Source organism: Hypanus sabinus, chromosome 12, assembly GCF_030144855.1.
Source record: "Hypanus sabinus isolate sHypSab1 chromosome 12, sHypSab1.hap1, whole genome shotgun sequence".
Classification (NCBI taxonomy): domain Eukaryota; kingdom Metazoa; phylum Chordata; class Chondrichthyes; order Myliobatiformes; family Dasyatidae; genus Hypanus; species Hypanus sabinus.
Window position 1 is genome coordinate 12,459,255 of NC_082717.1, and position 21,175 is coordinate 12,480,429.

Below are 21,175 nucleotides of genomic sequence, written 5' to 3' on the forward strand. Positions count from 1 at the left end.
CTGGATTGCTTGGCAACAAATGCTCTGGTTTTCTCAAAGGAGAGTTGCTTGGGATATTAATGGGCTACTGTTAATTGCCCACACTGTGCAGGTGAGTTGCAAAAGATTCAGGGGCATTTGTTGGACATCTAAGAAAGAGAGGATAGGTTCCAGAGAATGAGAATGATGGGAAACCTCCAAAACCCAGCATTGACTCAATCGGCTAAATGGCCTCCATTCTTAAAGATAAGATTAGCTTTAATTGGCACATGTACGTCAAAATATGCCCACAACTTACTAACCCATATGTCTTTAGAAAGTGGGAGGAAACTGGAGACCCATGTAGTCAAAAGGAGGACATACAAACTCTTAACAGGCTGTGGTGGGAATTGAACCTCGATTGTGGAAGACATTATGCTAAGTCCTTCATACCATAATGTATTGTGCCCCTTTCTATATCATGTAATGTAGAAATGTGATAATGCTTCCATCGAATACTTTTACCAGGAAGCTTCAAGTGCTTTTGGAGAACTCAAATTCACAACATCACTTCTGCCTTTCTATGTTCAGCTATGTTAGTTTCATCCTAAGCTCAGAAACAGGTTTATTATCACCAACGTTCGTCCATCAGGTGCCATGTCATAAGATGTGGGAAAGATTTCCGCAGAAGTAGTTTGACATTGCATTCTTCTGGCCAGTGTCTTCACAAGGCTGCCTGGAATCAGTGGTCGTATAACCAGGACTTGTGATGGACACCACCAGCTCCCATCGTTTCACATGATCCTGATCAGGGGGTGGCGGGTGGCTAACCTTGCCCATACCTGCAGGCTAGAGGAGGAAAAGAGCACTTTACATCTCCTTTTGTAGAGATACATCTCCACCCTGCCACCCAATCACCAACACATGTTGTGAAATTTGCTGTTACCTGGCAGCAGTACAGTGCAATTCATAAAACAGAAGCCTAATTGAGTTCTTTGAGGATGTAACAGAACACATTGATGAAGGTAGAACAGTGGATGTAGTGTTTATGGATTTCAGTAAGGCATTTGATAAGGTTCCCCACGTGAGGCTCATTCAAAAAGTAAGGAGGCATGGGATCCAAGGAGTCCTTTGTGGATCCAGAAATGGCTTGCCCACAGAAGGAAAAGGGTGGTTGTTGATGGTTCGTATTCTATATGGAGGTCCGTGAGCTGTGGTGTTCCACAGGGACCTGTTCTGGGACCCCAGAGCAGATCTTTGTGATTTTTATAAATGACCTGGATGAGGAGGTAGGAGGGTAAGTTTGCTGAAGACACAAAGGTTGGAGGTGTTGTGGATAGTCAGGAGGGTTGCCAGAGGTCACAGTGGGACACCAACAGGATACAAAACTGGGCTGAGAGGAGGCAGATGGAGCTCAACCTAGATAAGTGTGAAGCGGTTCATTTTGGTAGGTTAAATTTCAAGACAGAATAAAATATTAATTTTAAGACTGGGTGGAGCTGAGAGATCTTGGGGTTTCTGTCCATAGGACACTCAAAGCTTTTGCGTAGGTTGACAGTGCTGTGAAGAAGGCGTTTGGTGTGATGGCCTTTATTCACCATGGGATTGAGCACAAAAGCCATGAGGAAATGTTGCAGCTATATAAGACCTTAGTTAGGTCCCACTTAGAGTACTATGTTCATTTCTAATCACCTCACTACAAGAAGGATGTGAATACTATAGAGTACAGAGGAGATTTACAAGGATGTTGCCTGGATTGGAGAGTGTGCCTTATGAGAATAGGTTGGATGAACTTCGCCTTTTCTCCTTGGAGTAATGGAGGATGAGAGGTGACTTGATAGAGGTGTATAAGATGATGAGAGGCATTGATCGTGTGGATAGACAGAGGCTTTTTCCCAGGGCTGAAATGGCTAACGTGAGGGGGCACTATTTAAGGTGCTTGGAAGCAGGTACAAGGGAGATGTCAGAAGTAAGTTTTTCAGAGTGGTGGGTGCGTGGAATGCACTGCCAACAACAGTTGTAGAGACGGATACAAATAGGGCTTTTTAAGAGACTCCTAGGTATATGGAGCTTAGAATAATAGAGGGCTATGCAGTAGGGAAATTCTAGGCAGTTTCTAGAGTAGGTTACAAGGTCAACACAACATTGTGGGCTGAAGGGCCTATGATGTGCTGTAAGTTTCTATGTTCTAAATTATAATAAGAATTATATAGAAAGCTCAATAGATAGTGTTAAAAGAGAGCAAAAATACAGGGGTGGTATTCATGGGTTCATGGTCCATTCTAAAATCTGATGATGGCGGGGAAGAAGCTGTTTCTAAAACATTGAGTGTGTGTCTTCCAGCTCCAATACTCCCTCCCTGATGGTGGTAATAAGAAGAGGGCATGTCAGGGGTGGTTGCGGTCCTTGATCACGGATGCCACATTTTGCAGCATTGCCTTTTGCAGATGTCCTCAAAGGCAGGGAGGTTTGTGCCCATGATGGAGATGACTGAGTCTATGGCCCTCCGCAGTTGTCAGGTTTGACAATTCCGCACTGCCTCCAAAAATATCTGAGTGATCGCTTTGTCCCCTCTTGGAAGCTCGCCCACAGCACGCGTCAGGCTGACTAATTTATAGACATGGTGTTTATCCGTGAATGGAAATGTGCGTCAATAAACTCTCTGTCCTTGTTATGCCCAAGGCTGTGTCTGCATCAAGGACACAAGCCCTGTCATCTCATCCCCAACGACCCTGGACTCTGAAGAGTATGCCTACAGGGCAATCTTGAAAATCAAATGCTATTTCCAGCACTATTTATTTCAGTAAATTTATTCCTTTCAAGGTCGCACACTCTTCCCTGCATACTCCTTTCTTTCCGCCGCTTCTTTACAATGCGTCTTTCTCTACATCAGTGAGACCCGAAGTAGATTGGGGCATTGCTTTCTCAAGCACCTTCGCTCCGTCTGCAACATGCAGGATTTCCTAGAGGCCAACCATTTTAATTTCCCTGCCCATTCCCATTTCAACACATCAGTCCATGGCCTTTTTTCAAAAATTTATTTATTGAGACACAGCATGGAACAGGCCCAGCAACCCCTGATTTAACCCTTGCCTAATCATGGGACAATTTATAGTGACCAATTAACCTGCCAGCTGGTGCACCTTTGGACTGTGGGAGGGAACCGGAGCAACTGAAGGAAACCCTCGCGGCCATAGGGAGAAAGTACACATTCCTTACAGACACAGGCAGAAATTGAACCCATCTCGCTGGTGCTAACCACTACACTATCCTGCCAACCCAAATAAATTATAAAAAACGTATCAATCCACAGCCTGCTCTATTCCCACAATGAAGTCACCCTCACATAGGAGAAGCAACACTTCCTATTTGGTTTGGGTAGACTCCAACCTGATGAAAGAACATCAGGTTCTCTAACTTCTAGTAGTCTCTTCTCTCTGCCTCTTCTTTCTTTCTGGCTCCCCTCTTACCCCTTCTATTCACCTGCCTATCACCTCCCTCTGGTGCCTCCCCTTTTTCCCCTTCTCCTATCTTATTCCCCCTTCTTCAGCCCTTTACCTTTTCAGCCTGTCCTCTTCCAGCTTGATACTGTGTCCTCTCTCCCCCACCCACCTACCGTCCCCCTCACCTGGTTTTACCTATCACTTTCTAGTTTGTACTCTTAGCTGTCCTGCCACCTTCTCATCCTGGCTTCCTCCCCCTTCCTTTCCAGTCCTGATGAAGGGTTTCAGCCTGAAATGTCAACTCTTTATTGCTTTCCAGAGCTGCTGCTGAGTTCCTCCAGCATTTTGTGTGAGTTGGCTTTTCTTTCAATTATTGCACTCAGGAGAAAACCCTACAGGGACAATTCTCATTTACAATGTTGCCCTCACTGTGATGCCCATTGCTGATTGCCATTTGATGACATGAAGGACTACATCACAGAAACAGGCTCTTCGGCCCATCTTGTCCATGCTGTTATTTGGCCCAGTCCCATTGACCTGCAGCTGGACCATTGCTCTCCAAACCCCCTCCCCCCCATTCATGTACCTATCCAAACTTCCCTTAAGCGCTGAAATCGAACCCATATCTACCACTTCCACACACTCTCCCCACCTTCTGAGTGAAGAAGTTCCCTGCTTAGGTTCTGAATAAGTATTAAACCTTTTGTCCTTAACCCATGATGTCAAGTTCTAGTCTCAACCAGCCTCATAAAAAGTCATTTACCATATCTATAACTCTCATACTTTTGTATACCTCAATCAAATATCCTCATTTTCCTAGGCTCCAGGGAATAAAGTCCTAACCTATTCTACCTTTCCTTATAACTCAGGTCCTCAAGTCCCAGCAACAATCTTGTAAATTTTCTTTGTACTCTTTCAATATTGATTTCATTCCTGTAGACAGATTACGAGAATTGCACACAATACTCTAAATTAAGACAGTAAGATATTGAAGCAGAATTAGGCTCCGCTATTTCATCATTTTCCTCTCAGCTCCAACCTCTTGCCTTCTCCCTGTATCCCTTCATGCCCTGACCAATCAAGAATCTATCAGCCTCTGCCTTAAATATACATAAAGACTTGGTCTCCACAGCTGCCTGTGGCAATGAATTCCACAGATTCACTGCTCTCTGGCTAAAGAAATTCCTCCTCACTGGCGTTCTAAAGGAATACCCCTCTGATCTTAGGCTCTTCCACCATAGGAAACATCCTCTCCACATCCACTCTGTCAAGGCCTTTCAACATTCAATAGGTTTTAATAATGTCACCACTCTCTTCTGAATTCTAGTGTATATAGGCCCAGAGCTATTAAAGCACTTAATTTGACAAGCCATTCGTTCCCAGAATCATTCTTGTGAACCTCCTTTAAACCTTCTCCAGTTTCAGCACATCCTTTCTGAGATAAGTGGCCCAAAACTGCTCTCAATACTCCAAGTGAGGCCTCACCAGTGCCTTATAAAACCTCAACATTACATCCTTGCTTTTATATTCTTGTCCTCTTGCAATGAATGCGAACATTGTATTTGCCTCCCTCACTCCAGACTCAACTTGTAAATTAACCTATGGGGAATTCTGCACAATGACTCCCAAGTCGCTTTGCACCACTCTCAGTGGTTTAGCAAATGTATTTTCTGTCCATTTAGAAAATAGACAGCCCTTTCATTTCTTCTACCAAAGTTCAAGTCCATACACTTCCCAACAATGTATTCCATCTACCATTTCTTTGCCCATTCTCCTAATCTGTCTAAGTCCTTCTGTAGCCTCTCTACTTCCTCAAAACTATCTGCCCCATCACCCATCTCCACATCATCTGCAAACTGCAACAAAGCCATCCAAATCATCCAAATCATTGACATATAACACAAATAGAATCTGTTCCATCCCCTGTGGAACAACATTACTTACTGGCAGTCAGTCAGAAAAAGCTCCCTTTATTCCCAATCTTTGCCTCCTACCAATCACCTACTGCTTTATTGATGCTAGAATCTTTTTCTGTAACACTATGGGCAGTTATCTTGTTAAGCAGCCTCATGTGTGGCACCTTGTCAAAGTTTTCCTTTGTCTATGCTGCTTGTTATTTTTTCAAAGAATTCCATTACAACTTCATATCTTATATAACCATCAATGCCATCAGATTTCTGAACTGTCCATAAATGCACGAACCCATCATTATTCGATGAGACAATAGACAATAGACAATAGGTGCAGAAGTAGACCATTCAGCCCCTCAAGTCTGCACCGCCATTCTGAGATCATGGCTGATCATTCACTATCAATACCCAGTCCCTGCCTTGTCCCCATATCCCTTGATTCCCCTATCCATCAGATATCTATCTAGCTCATTCTCCTATCCATCAGATATCTATCTAGCTCATTCCCCTATCCATCAGATATCTATCTAGCTCAACTAGAGTTGAGAGTGGATATTGGACTGCTGGAAAATGACATTGGAGAGGTAGTAAAGGAGGACAAATCAATAGCAGATGATCTGGATAAATATCTTGCATCAGCTTCACTGTGGAAGACCCTGGCAGTATGCCAGAAATTTAAGAGTGTTGGGGTGCAGAAGTGAATGTAGTTGCTATTACTAGGGAGCAGGTTCTTGGGGAAACTGAAGGGTCTGAGTCACCTGGACAAGATGGGCTATACCCCAACATTCTGAAACCAATAGCTGAAAACATTGTGGAGGCATTAGTAATGATCGTTCAAGAATCACTAGATTCTGGAATGGTTCTGGAGGATTGAAAAATTGCAAATGTCACTTCACTCTTTAAGAAGGGAGTGAGGCAGAAGAAAGGAAATTATACGCCAGTTAGCCTATCCTCAGTGGTTTAGCAAATGTTGGAGTCCATTACTAAGGATGAGGCTTTGGGGAACTTGGAGGTGCATGAGAAAGTAGGCCAAAATCACCATGAATTATTTGAGAGGAAATCGTTCCTGACAAATCTGGTGGAATTCTGAGGAAATAACAAGCAGGATGGACAAAGGAGAATTGGTTGATGTTGTGTACTTGGATTTTCAGAAGGCCTTTAACAAGGTGCCACGCATGAGGCTGCTTAACAAGATAACTGCCCATAGAATTACAGAAAAAGATTCTAGCATCAATAAAGCAGTAGGTGATTGGTAGGAGGCAAAGAGTAGGAATAAAGGGAGCTTCTCCTGACTGGCTGCCAGTGACTAGTGTTGTTCCACAACGGTTCCACATATCATTTGCCACAAAGCCATCAATTCAACTACCTAAATCATCAATAAACAATGTGAGAAGTAGTGGTCCGAATACTGTCCTCTGAGGAACACCACTAGTCACGGCAGCCAACCAGAAAAGGCCTCCTCTTATTTCCAATCACTGCCTCCTGCTTGTCAGCCATTCCACTATCTATGCTTCTAACACCATAGGATTTTCTTGTTAAGCAGCCTCATATGTGGTATCTTATCAAATACCTTCTGAAAATCTAAGTAAATGACATCCACTCCCTCTCCTTTGTCCACCCTGCTCGAAGAATTGAAACAGATATGTTAGGCAAGATTGCCCTTTACAGAAACCATGTTGACTTTGACTTATTTTATCATTAGTCTTCAAGTACCCGAAATCTCGTCAATAATAATACACCTTAACACTTTCCTAACCACTGAGTTTAGGCTAACTGGCCTATAATTTCCTTTCTTTTGCCTTCCTCACTTCTTATTGAGTGGAGTGACATTTGCAATTTCCAGTCCTCTGGGACCATGCCAGAATCAAGTGATTCTTGAAAGGTCATGACCAATGCATCTGTTATCTCTTCAGCAACCCCTCTCGGGAATCTCTAATATAGTCCACCTGGTCCAGGTGACTTATCCACTTTAAGACCTTTGAGTGACCGAGCACTTTTTTCCTTTGTAATAGCAATGTCACTGTCCTGCTCCCTGACTCTTACAGACCTCTGGCACACTGTTAGTGCCTTCCACAGTGAAGACAGATGCAAAATACCCATTAAGTTCATCTGGCATTTCTTTGTCTCCCATTACTACCTCACCAGCATCATTTTCCAGTGGTCCAATATCAACTCTCACCTCCCTTTTATTCTTCATATAACTGAAAATCTTCCCATAGCCTGCTTTTTTATTATTGGGTAGTTATCTGTCATATTGCCCTTCTTTCGGCTCCCAACCATGATCTTCTTTCAACCATGACTCTTGGATACCAACGTCGCACCGTCCAATCCCTAATTGTGCCATGAGTTTGTCCACCTTATTCCGAAACCTGTATGCATTTAAATACAGCACCTTCAATCCTACATTCTTCACCTTTATGAATTTTGCCCCTGTGGTACAATTTAACTCTTTGCTCTGTCTGCAGTTGTACCCAATCATTGGCTTGTCCTTCCTTACATTCATATTGCATATTACATTAGCTACTATAATCCTACTGGCTCATCCTCAGCTCGATCATCCTAGTTCCCACCCCCCTGCCATATTAGTTTAAACCACTCCCAATAGTTCTAGCACACCTTGCCCGTATAGATATTGCTCCCCCTCGGGACCATGATCAACCATGTGGAGTAGTTTCAATGGGCTGAATGGCCTAATTCTGCTCCTATGTCTTATGGCCTTATGGTAGTATTGCTATTTTTTGCACTATTTATTTATTTTATTGTTATTTTGGACAGCACAGAAGTCTACCAATGAATTATTACAGTGCCAGTGGCCAGGATTCAATTCTCACCACTTTTTGTCAGGAGTTGGTACATTCTCCCTTTGACCGCTTAGGTTCCCCCGGTTTCCACCCACATTTCGAAGATGTACGGGTTAGAAGGTTGAATAGTCACTTGTGTGTAATTCAGTGGCACGGTCTTGTTGGGATAGAAATCTTAAAAAGTATAAATTTTACAAATTTAATGTTTTTGCACCAGACTACTCCCACAAAACCACAAACTTCAAGAGGTAAAAGTCAGTGAAAATAAATCTGATTCTGATTGAGAATCAAGGTCGCGGGTGCATGGGTCTGGGTCTGAGAGTGAGGAACAACCTGAGGTTTGGCCGATTTAAGCGCTGGACCAGATTGAAAAGATCAGGATGTCAGGACCAGAGTGACTGGCCGGTGTTCAGCTTGCTGCTCTACGAACTTTACTCACCTCTGCACTGAACCGACGCCTGAAACTAATGGACTCCTGGATTGGCTGCAGTGATGACTGACCTTGTAGCTGTGAACTCACTTTTATGAACTTCAGTTCTGAATGTTAATTGGTTACTTTTATTGTTTGCACAATTTTTTTCCTGCGCATCGGGTGTTTGATAGCCTTTTTTAATGGGTTCTAATTGGTTTCTTTGTTTTTTTGGCTGCCTGTAAGGGGAGGAGTCTCTAGGTTGTTTGATAATAAATGCACATTGAACTTTGAACTTTTAAACTTTAATTCCCTGCCCAATCCACTTTCCCTTCCTCTTTTCCCCATTGGCCACAGGAAAGGACAGTTAGAAAAGAGCAGGTGGACCACTCCCCTCTCCGATCAGATTCCTTCTTTTACAGCCTTTCATCTATTACCTCCCAGCTTCTCGCTTCATCCTCTCTTCCCCCTCATCTGGTCTCACCCATCGTCTGTGAACATACAAAATGTTGAAACTCAGCTGGTCAGGCAGCATCAATGAAGAGGAATAAAGAGTCAAAATTGTGGGCCAAGACCTTTCATCAGGACTTCATCTTCATGCTGCCCGACCTGCTGAGTTCCTCCAGTGTATTGTGCATGTTGCTTTCACTCCAGCATCTGTAGAATATTTTGTGTTTACTTCATCCTTCATCACCTGTCTGCTGCCAGCTTGTACTCCTTCCCCTCCCCTCACCTGCTTATTCTGGTTACAGCCCTGATGGTTTTCCAGTCTTGAAGAAGGGTCTCCGCCTGAAACGTTGACAGTTTATTCCCCTCCATAGACGCTGCCTGACCTGCTGAGATCCCCCAGCATTTCGCGTGTGATTGCCGTGGTTGAATAGTCTGCACTTCCAGTAGTGAACACCAGGTGGCGGAGAGGAGCAGGATCCCTGGCGAAGACCCGCCTGCCAATGCCCTTAAAATGACAGTCCCAGAAACAGGATGTGAGACAATTTATAGAAAAATGCTCCAAAGTCCTCCCTGTGGCTCAGAAAGGTGGGGAAAGGAAGAGGATGGCAGCAGTGATATAGCTACGGGGTCAGACAGGCGATTCTGTGGACGCAGGAAAGAAACACAGATGGTAGTTTGCCTCCCAGGTGCCAGGGTCCGGGATTGCGTCCACGAATCCTGAGGTAGGAAGGAGAACAGCCAGAGGTCGTGGTACATATTGGTACCAACGACATGGGCAGGAAAAGGGAGGAGGTCCTGAAAGCAGACTACAGGGAAGTTGAGAAGCAGGACCGGTGTGGTGAACTATGTGCCTGTCGGGACACGCCCCTGCTGACTGCTCCTGTGGCTCCTCCCACAGGCCCCTGTATAAAGGAGACCTGCGGCCTGAAGATCGGCCTCAGTCTCCAGGACCTTGTATGATAGACACTCACTCCTGGTTCCTTCTTCCAGTCAATAAAAGCCGATATCTCGCCTACGTCTCAGTGTGAGTTATTGATGGTGCATCAATTTTATTGACTGGAAGTTTTAAAACATGGAACCCGTTTTGCGTCCGGACCGGTTGGATTTGGACCCTCAGGACCCTGACGCAGCTCTCGCTTTTGAACACTGGCTTGCATGCTTCCAATCGTACTTGGCGGAGCTTCGTGCGACTGAACCCGCCGTTATGCACAGAATCCTACTCTCGAGGGTCTCCTCCAAAGTTTACTCCTTTATCCGGGACCTGCCGACCTACGAAGGGGCACTGGACGCCCTCAAACGACAGTACCTGCGGCCGGTGAACACCGTCTACGCAAGACATCGCTTAGCTACCCGGCAACAGCGGCCTGGCGAATCGTGCGCTGAGTTTCTCCGAGCACTACAGACACTCGTCCGAGCTTGTGACTGCAAGACGCTCACGGCAGAACAGCATGCGGAGCTGCTGGTGCGAGACGCCTTTGTGACGGGACTGAGGTCAGTGTACATGCGCCAGCGGCTGCTGGAGAACTCAGATCTTACCTTAAGCTCGGCGATAGAGAAGGCCAACGCTCTAGAAGCTGCGCGGCATAACGCCGACGCTGTCCAGTCGCGCGATTCCCCGCCGGTTTCGTGGACGCCTCAGACCCCGCCACCGCCGGCTCCCGGGAGCGAATTCGCCAACGCCGCCGCCAGTCGCCATTCCACGAGCTCCCCGACCCAGACCACGGCTTTGTTATTTCTGTGGCCAAAAGAAACATCCTCGACAACGCTGTCCAGCGCGAGAAGCGACCTGCTCCAGCTGCGGAAAGCGGGGCCACTTCGCCAAGGTCTGTAAGTCTCAACCTCGAGCGGAGTGCAGCGCTGCGGGTGAAACGTGGGGGCCGCCATCTTGCATGCCGGGATGTGGGCGGCCATCTTTGTCGACGTCAGTACGCCCCGCCCCCGCTCCTCCGATGCTGACCGGGTACCCCGACGGCGATCCAACTCTGGCCACTGTGACTCTCGACCAAAGCGCCCCACACCAGCTTGCAAGATCCATGATGGACATCCAGGTGGAGGGGCATTGGACTGGATGCCTGTTTGACACGGGCAGCACTGGGAGTTTTATTCACCCGGACACAGTGCAACGCTGCGGACTTGCAACGCGGCCGGTCAGTCGGAGGTTCCATTTGGCCTCTGGGTCGCAGTCCGCAGACATCCGGGCGGGTTGTGTAGCGACTTTGGTGGTGCAAGGCACAGTATATCGGGACTTTGAACTGCTGGTCATGCCTAATCTGTGTGCACCTGTGCTATTGGGGCTGGACTTCCAGAGCCATCTCGAAAGTGTGACTATGGTATACGACGGGCCCCTCCCACCACTCACTGTCAAGAATCCTCAGTTTTGTGGGACTTCTTCACATACCCCGCTACTGACCACACACACACACGGACACACACATCCCATCCAGAACCAGGCCAACAGCTGCGCTACCGACACTTGCAGCCTCTCCACTCTCAAGATCCCTCCCCCACCGCTGTTCGCCAACCTGACCCCCGACTGTAAACCTGTGGCAACCAAAAGCAGGAGGTACAGCGCGGGGGACCGGGCCTTCATTCAGTCGGAGGTGCAGCGGCTGCTCAGGGAGGGGATCATTGAGCCGAGCACAAGCCCTTGGAGGGCCCAGGTGGTTGTTGTTCGGACTGGGCAGAAAAATAGGATGGTGGTGGACTATAGTCAAACCATCAATAGGTTTACGCAGCTTGACGCATACCCCCTACCCCGCATCGCGGATATGGTCAACCAGATTGCTCAGTATAAGGTGTACTCGACAATAGATCTGAAATCCGCTTATCACCAGCTCCCCATCTGCCCAGAGGACCGCCCCTACACCGCCTTCGAGGCGGGCGGCTGGCTCTATCACTTCCTGCGCGTCCCTTTCGGTGTCACGAATGGTGTCTCTGTCTTCCAGAGGGAAATGGACCGGATGGTGGACCAGTACCAACTGCAGGCCACATTTCCCTATCTGGATAACATCACCATCTGTGGTCATGACAGGCCAGATCACGACGCCAACCTCCAACGGTTTCTCCAAGTGGCCGCAGCTCTGAACCTTACTTATAACAGGGACAAGTGTGTTTTTGGTACCACCCGCCTTGCTATACTTGGGTATGTCGTGGAAAACGGGGTTATTGGGCCTGATCCCGAACGTATGCGCCCCCTGTTAGAGCTCCCTCTTCCCACCACTCTCAAGGCCCTCAGACGGTGCCTGGGGTTTTTTTCCTATTACGCCCAATGGGTCCCCCATTACGCAGACAAGGCTCGCCCCCTGGTCAAGTCTACCTCGTTTCCCCTCTCCGCTGAGGCCTGCGCGGCCTTCAACTGCATTAAAGCGGACATTGCCAAAGCTACGATGCATGCAGTGGACGAGACCGCTCCCTTCCAAGTGGAGTGTGATGCCTCCGATTTCGCTCTGGCTGCTACCCTTAATCAGGAAGGCAGACCAGTAGCATTCTTTTCTCGCACCCTCCAAGGCTCTGAAATTCGGCACTCCGCGGTGGAGAAAGAAGCCCAGGCCATAGTGGAGGCTGTTCGGCACTGGAGGCACTATCTTGCTGGCAAAAGATTCACTGTGCTGACCGACCAGCGCTCGGTTGCGTTCCTGTTCAGCAACCAACAGCGGGGCAAGATCAAAAATGATAAGATTTTGCGGTGGAGGATAGAACTCTCCACCTACACCTATGATATCCTGTACCGGCCTGGCAGACTCAATGAGCCCCCTGATGCCCTATCCCGGGGAACATGTGCTAGCACACAGCTCGACCAGCTGTACGCCCTTCATGCACAACTTTGCCATCCGGGGGTCACCCGATTTTACCATTTTGTGAAAGCTCGGAACCTGCCGTACTCCCTGGAGGACATCAGGACGATGACCAGGGACTGCCAAATTTGTGCCGAGTGCAAACCGCACTTCTACTGTCCTGACACGGCACAACTTGTCAAGGCCACCCGCCCTTTTGAACGCCTGAGTGTTGACTTTAAGGGCCCCCTTCCCTCCACTGACCGCAATGTCTATTTTCTCAGTGTTATTGACGAGTTCTCACGGTTCCCCTTTGCCATCCCCTGCCCCGACACCACTGCCACGTCCGTCATAAAAGCCCTGCGCCAGCTCTTCACTCTGTTCGGGTATCCCTGCTATATCCACAGTGATAGAGGGTCCTCCTTTATGAGTGAGGAGCTGCGCCAGTACTTGCTAGCTAGGGGCATTGCTACCAGTCGGACCACGAGTTATAATCCCCGGGGTAATGGCCAGGTAGAGCGGGAGAATGCCACAGTGTGGAAGGCCACACTTTTAGCCCTCAAGTCCAAAGGGTTGCCGGTCTCTCGATGGCAGGAGGTCCTCCCTGAGGCACTGCACTCTATCCGCTCTCTGTTATGTACGTCCACCAATGCCACCCCTCACGAACGCCTATTCTCTTTTCCCAGGAAGTCTGTCACTGGGACCACCCTACCAGTTTGGCTGACGTCCCCGGGGCCAGTGCTGCTCCGGAAACATGTGAGGAGCAATAAATACTCCCCGCTGGTGGAGAGGGTTCACCTTCTCCATGCGAACCCCCAGTATGCTTACGTGGTCTTACCTGATGGGCGGGAGGACACGGTCTCCATCCGCGACCTGGCACCCGCAGGTGCAGCAGACCACTACCCTGAAGGCTCTCCGGTAACTGTGAACCCTGCACCAGAGGTGACACCGTACTCACCAGGCCCTACACAGACTCCTCACGACACTTGTATACCGGGCGTTTCTTACGCATTTATACCAGGCGCCTCGCACATGCATGAGGGATCACCGGCGCCTAGTGGGCAAGAACACGCGCAACCCCCGTCCCCTGTGCAATCGCCAATGTTGCCGGCACCTATGCGGTCACAGCCGGTGCTACGTAGATCGCAGCGACAGATTCGACCGCCTGATCGGCTTGACTTGTAAGAACCTTCGCTACATGAGGACTTTTTCAAACGAAGGGGGGATGAATGTGGTGAACTATGTGCCTGTCGGGACACGCCCCTGCTGACTGCTCCTGTGGCTCCTCCCACAGGCCCCTGTATAAAGGAGACCTGCGGCCTGAAGATCGGCCTCAGTCTCCAGGACCTTGTATGATAGACACTCACTCCTGGTTCCTTCTTCCAGTCAATAAAAGCCGATATCTCGCCTACGTCTCAGTGTGAGTTATTGATGGTGCATCAACCGGAAAGGTAGTAATCTCAGGATTACTGCCTGTGTCACGTGACAGTGAGTATAGGAATAGAGTGAGGTGGAGGATAAATGTGTGGCTGAGGGATTGGAGCGGGGGCAGGGTTTCAGATTTCTGGATCATTGGGACCCCTTCTGGGGCAGGTGTGACCTGTATGAAAGGGACAAGTTGTACTTGAATCCGAGGGGGGACCAATATCCTGGCAGGGAGATTTACAAAGGGGAGAGTTTAAACTAGAATTGCTGTGGGTGGGAACTGAACTGAAGTGACAGAGGAAAGGGAGGTTGGCTCACAAATAGAGAAAGTTTGGAGACAGTGTGTGAGGGAGGATAGGCAGGTGATAGAGAAGGGATGCATTCAGATCTATGGCTTGAGATGAGTCTATTTTAATGTGAGGAGTGTTATGAACAAATCGGATGAGCTTAGAGTGTGGATCAGCACTTGGAACTATAATGTTGTGGCCATTACAGAGACTTGGATGGCTCAGGGGCAGGAATGGCTACTTAGAGTGGCATGCTTTAGATGTTTCAGAAAGGACAGGGAGGGAGGCAAAAGAGGTGGGGGCGTGGCACTGTTGACCAGAGGTAGTATCACGGCTGCAGAAAAGGAGGAAGTCATGTAGGGATTGTCTACTGATTCTCTGTGGTTGGAAGTCAGGAAAAGGAAGGGGTCAATAACTCTACTGGGTGTTTTTCGCAGACCACCCAATAGTAACAGGGACATCAAGGAGCAGATAGGGAGACAGATTCTGGAAAGGTGTAATAATTACATGGTTATTGTAGTGGGAGATTTAAATTTCCCAAATATTGATTGTCATCTCCCTAGAGCGAAGGGTTTAGATGGGGTGGAGTTTGTTAGGTGTGTTCAGGAAGGTTCCCTGACACAATATGTAGATAAGCCTACAAGAGGAGAGGCTGTACTTGATCTGGTATTGGGAAATGAACCTGGTCAGGTGTCAGGTCTCTCAGTGGGAGAGCATTTTGGAGATAGGGATCACAATTCTATCTCCTTAACCATAGCATTGGAGAGGGATAGGAACAGACAAGTTAGGAAAGTGCTTAATTGGAGTAAGGGGAAATATGAGGTTATCAGGCAAGAACTTGGAAGCATAAATTGGGAAGAGATGTTGTCAGAAAAATGTATGGAAGAAATGTGGTCAATGTTCAGGAGATATTTGCATGGATTTCTGCATAGGTACGTTCAGATGAGATAGGGGAAGGATGGTAGGGTACAGGAACTGTGGTGTACATAGGCTGTAATAAACCTAGTCAAGAAGATCGAAAGGATCAAAAAGCTAGGTAATGATAGAGATCTAGAAGATTATAAGGCTAGCAGGAAGGAGCTTAAGAATGAAATTAGGAGAGCCAGAAGGGGCCATGAGAAGGCCTTGATGGACAGGATTAAGGAAAACCCCAAGGCATTCTACAAATATCTGAAGAGCAAGAGGACAAGACATGAAAAAATAGGACCAATCAAGTGTGACAGTGGGAAGTGTGTATGGAACTGGAGGAGATAGCAGAGGTACTTAATGAATACTTTGCTTCAGTACTCACTACGGAAAAGGATCTTGGCGATTGTAGGGATGACTTACTGAAAAGCTTGAGAATGTAGATATTAAGAAAGAGGATGTTCTGGAGCTTTTAGAAAGCATCAAGTTGCATAGGTCACAGGGACCGGATGAGATGTACCCCAGCTAATGTGGGTGGCAAGGGAGGAGATTGCTGAGCCTCTGGCAATAATCTTTGCATTATCAATGGGGATGGGAGAGGTTCCGGAGGATTGGAGGGTTGTGGATGTTGTTCCAGTATTCAAGAAAGGGAGTAGAGATAGCCCAGGAAATTATGGACCAGTAAGTCTTACTTCAGTGGTTGGTAAGTTGATGAAGAAGATCCTGAGAGGCAGGATTTATGAATGTTTGGAGAGGCTTAATATAATTAGGAATAGTCAGCATGGCCTTGTAAAGGGCAGGTTGTGGCTTACAAGCCTGATTGAATTTTTTGAGGATGTGACTAAACACATTGATGAAGCTGGAGCCGTAGATGTAGTGTATATGGATTTCAGCAAGGTATTTGACAAGGTACCCCATGGAAGGCTTACTGAGGAAGGAAGGAGGCATGGGATCCAAGGGGACATTGCTTTGTGGACCCAGAACTGGCTTGCCCACAGAAGGCAAAGAGTGGTTGTAGATGGGTCATATTCTGTGTGGAGGTTGGTCACCAGTTTTGTGCCTCAGGGATTTGTTCTGGGACCCTTACTCTTTGTGATTTTTATAAATTACCTGGATGAAGAAATGGGGGGATGGGTTAGTAAGTTTTTTGATGACACAAAGGTTGGAGGTGTTGTGGATAGTGTAGAGGTTACAGCGGGACATTGATAGGATGCAAAACTGGTCTGGGAAATGGCAGATAGAGTTCAACCCAGGTAAGTGTGAGGTGGTTCATTTTGGTAGGTCAAATATGATGGCAGATATAGTGTTAATGGTAAGACTCTTGGCAGTGTGAAGGATCAGAGAGATCTTGGGGTTTCTGTCCATAGGACACTCAAAGCTGCAGCGCAAGTTGATTCTGTAGTTAATAAAGCATACGGTGCATTGGCCTTCATCAATTGTGGGATTAAGTTTAGGAGCCAAGAGGTAATGTTGTAGCTATATAGGACACTTGTCAGACCCCACTTGGAGTACTGTGCTCAGTTCTGGTCACCTCACTACAGACAGAATGTGGAAACCATAGAAAAGGAGCAGAGGAGATTTACAAGGATGTTGCCTGGATTGGGGAGAATGCCTTATGAGAATAGGTTGAGTGAACTCGACCTTTTCTCCTTGGAGCAATGGAGGATGCGAGGTGAAGTGATAGAGGTGTATAAGATGATGAGAGGCATTGATCGTGTGGATAGTCAGAGGCTTTTTCCCAGGGCTGAAATGGCTAGCACGAGAGGGCACAGTTTTAATGTGCTTGGAGAGTAGGTACAGAAGAGATGTTAGGGGTAAGTTTTTTTACGCAGAGAGTGGTGAGTGCGTGGAATGGGCTGTCGGTGATGGTGGTGGAGGCGGATATGATAGGGACTCCTGGATAGGTACATGGAGCTTAGGAAAATAGAGGGCTATTGGTAACCCTAGGTAATTTCTAAGGTAAGGACATGTTCTGCATAGCTTTGTGGGCCATAGTGCCTGTATTGTGCTGTAGGTTTTCTATGCTTCTATCTTAATTCTATTCTTTAAGGTCATGACTTGCTTATATCCTCTAAGGATGAAAGCACAACATTTATTTCAGTTACCTCCACCCTTGTAGCTGCATTTACCTGCAGCCTTATAAAATCCCTGTTAGGCCACGTCTGAAGAATGGACTTTAGTTCCAATCATCCCATTAAAGGAGGATGTGAAGGCCTTGGAGAAGTTGCAGAAGAAGTTCACCAGGATGCTTTCTGGATTTGAGGGCATGGACTGTGAGAAAAGGTTGGCCATCTCGGGTGAAGCTCAAGGTTTGGATGCCTGACGTCTGTGAGTCTGAAGATCCAGGATGAAGGACTGGAGACCCAGAAATAGCCTGTTCTGGGGTTGAAGGCCTGTCTGGGTGTGTGAGTGGTTGGGTGGGAGGGATGGGAAAGGGGATTGTTTTGCTGTTGTTGTCCTGTTTTGTTTTGTAGTTGCTTTTTTCTGCTTTTGCTGTTCCATGTGACTTTTTGGGATGTTATTTTGGCGCTAGAATGCATGACGATGCTTTTGGGCTGCCATCAGCCCAGTTAGTTGTTAATGCAAGCAATGTATTTCACTGTATCTTTCAATACAGGCATAATAGATAAATTTGATTTTCGCCATCCGGTGGCATAGTGGCATCTGCACTGGACCTCGAGGCGAGTGGTCCTGATAGCCGACCCTTTGCACGATTTCCATCTGTGCAGGGTTGTGCATCAAGCCAGCAAATCAGCTTTGCTAGAAAACAGAGAAGACTGCGAAAGAAGCAGCAAGGTTGCCACTCGATGTGCTGCAAGACGTGGGAAGGAACAACAACAAATCTGAATCTGAAATCTAGCGAACTTGAGTCCCGATAAAATGAAACGTCAACTGTTTGTTCATTTGCACAGATGCTGTCTTCTGTGGAGCGGCGGAGGCTGAAGGGAGATTTACTAGAAGTTTTTAAGAGCATGAGAGGCATCGATAGAGAACCTGTATCTTTCTCCCCCAGTAACAAAATGTCGAATACCAGAGGACACGCATTTTTGGTGAGGGGGGCTAAGTTCAAGGGAGATTTGCCGGGGAAACTTTTTCACCATCAGAGAGTGTTGGGTAGCTGGAATGCACTGCCAGGGGTGCTGATAGAGATGTCTGAGTGGCTCCTGGGATAGGCACGTGAGTGTGCAGAGAATGGAGAGGTGTGGACCTTGTGTCAGCAGAATGGACGAGGCACTTAATTACCAGTTTAATTAGTTCGGCACGACATCGTGGACTGAAGGGCCCGATCCTGTGTTGTACTGTTCAGTGTTCTACAGTGTGTGTCACTCGAGCCTGATTAATTCTTGGTTCCTGCTGCCAACATAAAGTAAACAACGAGTCACTTTGAAATTATAGTTCTCCTTTAATTGGAGCTCATTACCATTTACTGCAGCTGACACCAACATGGCAGCCATTGCTGACTGGAGCTGTGGTACGCAAGTAGGAGAGAGCCTCAAGGTATAAAAATATTGTTAAGTACAGTCAATAATATTGCACAGAGATACAACTTCATCACAAGCAAATTTCCTTCCGAGACACTGAGGGTGTTAGGACGATGAATGGACCAGAGTGGTCAATCCAATTTGAGTCCAATTAAATGGATAAATTAGTTAATCTATGCCATTGAGTTGAGCTGAGAAAACTGACCATAAAATAGAGGCTCGACGAATCTCACACAGTTGGATTATTAATTAAGGTGGAGTTGTCAGTCAGTTTGTGTGGGGGCATGTTTCCTGGGAGGGAGGGGAGGGTTGACAGCCAAGTATTTGGCTGCAACTCTGATCTGACAATTTAGTGTTGCTGCTGAACAGCAGATGTTTGCTGCTGAAGCTTTCAAGATCTGTTCAGAATAAATGGGCAGCGTGTCATCTGTGGTCTGAGTGTAGCAGCAAGCTGGTCCGAAACAAAGCAGGAACTGAGTGTGCAGTCCCAGCAAAGGGCTTCCATCAGACCCTGGGACTGTGTGCAGGCAAACAATGCACACTAATGCCTCAGTCCATCATTCACGCCGACTCACATACTCTCACAGTCACAAACACACACGCACACACTCAGTCACACACACAGGCTCACACACACACACACACACTCAGTCACACACACAGGCTCACACACATAGATACACACACAGGCTCACACACACACACACACCGAGACACCTTGTCATTCACATGTACTTTCCCTCTGTCACACATACACAGAAAATGCCATATCCATACATCCAACTATACACACATACATGTGCACATGAAAAGACATCCATACACACTTCCACACTCATACACAAACATATGCACAACAGCATATTTACACATGCACACTCGTGTGTAAGGCATGCAGACACATGTGCAATCCACTTCACCACACTCTCACACACAATAGAAGCAGACCCTTCAGCCCGTCAAGACCATGTGAACCTTTGTGCCCATGTATGCTAATCCCATTTTCCTACTTTAGGCCCATGCCCATATACCTTGCCTATTTAAGTTTCTTTCTAAATAACTCTTACATGTGGTGATTGTATCTGATTTTACAACCTCTTCTATTAGTGAGTTCCAGGTATTTACTACTCTGTGTCTTTAATAGGCCATGCCTCAAGAAGGCAATATCCATCATTAAGGACCCTCACCATCTAGGACGTGACCTCTTCTCATTGCTCCCATTAGGAAGGAAGTACAAGAGCCTGATGACCCACACTCAATATTTCAGAAACAGTTCCTTCCCCTCTGCCATCAGATGTTCTTAATGATGGATGTCAACTTTTTGTGACATCAGTCTTTGAAGATGAAATCTACTTATTTATTTATTTGTTTACTCATTATTTATCTATATATTTATCAATCTATTTATCTATTTTTACTTGCACAATGCATTTTCTTTTGCATATTGCTTCTTTGTTGGTCTATGGTATGTACAGTTTTTCACAAATTCCATTGTATTTCTTTATTTTTCTGTAAATGCCTGCAAAGTAACGAGTCTCACTGTAGAACATGGTAACAAATATGCCTTGGACTTTGCTCCAGGCAAAACAAGTTGAGCCTCTTCATTCTCTCTCCATAAGTAAAGTCTCCCTATTCAGACAACATCCTGAATCTATTCGGTGCAATCATATCTTTCTACGTCAGTGTGGTGACCAGCACCACACACAAGACTCTAATGTCTTCATGCCGATATTCTCTGCTCCAATCCATGCCATATGCCTTCTTCACCACCCCGTTCACCTGAGTTGGCTCCTGTGAGCGCAATGGAGGCCAGAGTTCAGGGTGAAGAGAGGTCAAGGTCTAAATGACAGAACCTGTGGCTGGCAGTGGAAGTCATTAAGGAACAAAGATCAAATTGTTTTTTTAATATTTAAATATTTTTAAATATTTACCTGTATTAGGTAATTGCTGTGGCGTGTTGGTCGGGGTGTGATATAATTCAACAATTATTAAGAATAAAGAATTACAGAATATGTAAAATTAAAGTTAGAAGTACAGATATGGAATAAAATGTGTATAAATACATAAACACCAGCATGTATTTACAATGTAAACAACATTATGAAAAGTACTTTAAAGTGTTTACAGTGCAGTGGCAGAGGTAATAGATAGAGGGGGGCATGGGGGATAACTAGATTGGTTGATCAGATTAACTGCCTGCGGAAGAAACTTTTAAGGTGGCATAAGGGTTTGTTTTAATTGCCCTATAGTACTATAGTCATGGGAGTCTCAGTCATATTAAAAAAAGTAGAGCTCAGAAACAGGCTCTTTGTCCTGCACCAGGACCTCAGC

The 21,175-nt window shown here is 46.6% G+C and overlaps 1 protein-coding gene across 2 annotated transcripts in view; it reads right to left on the bottom strand.

Annotated features, from left to right (window-relative positions):
* Positions 1-542: 542 nt before the first annotated feature.
* LOC132402627 (uncharacterized) overlaps positions 543-21,175 on the bottom strand; it is a 381,320-nt gene continuing 360,687 nt past the window's right edge. Inside the window, exons 5-6 of one of the 2 annotated variants that reach the window (XR_009514994.1) lie at positions 18,606-18,716; positions 543-807 (exon numbers count right to left, since the gene is read on the bottom strand). Coding sequence is in view for 1 of the 2 variants with exons in the window: in XM_059985546.1 (XP_059841529.1) it covers positions 785-807 (23 nt within the window). In the remaining variant the exon portion in view is untranslated. The remainder of the gene's footprint in view (positions 808-18,605; positions 18,717-21,175) is intronic. The other variant, XM_059985546.1, reaches the window with a different exon arrangement.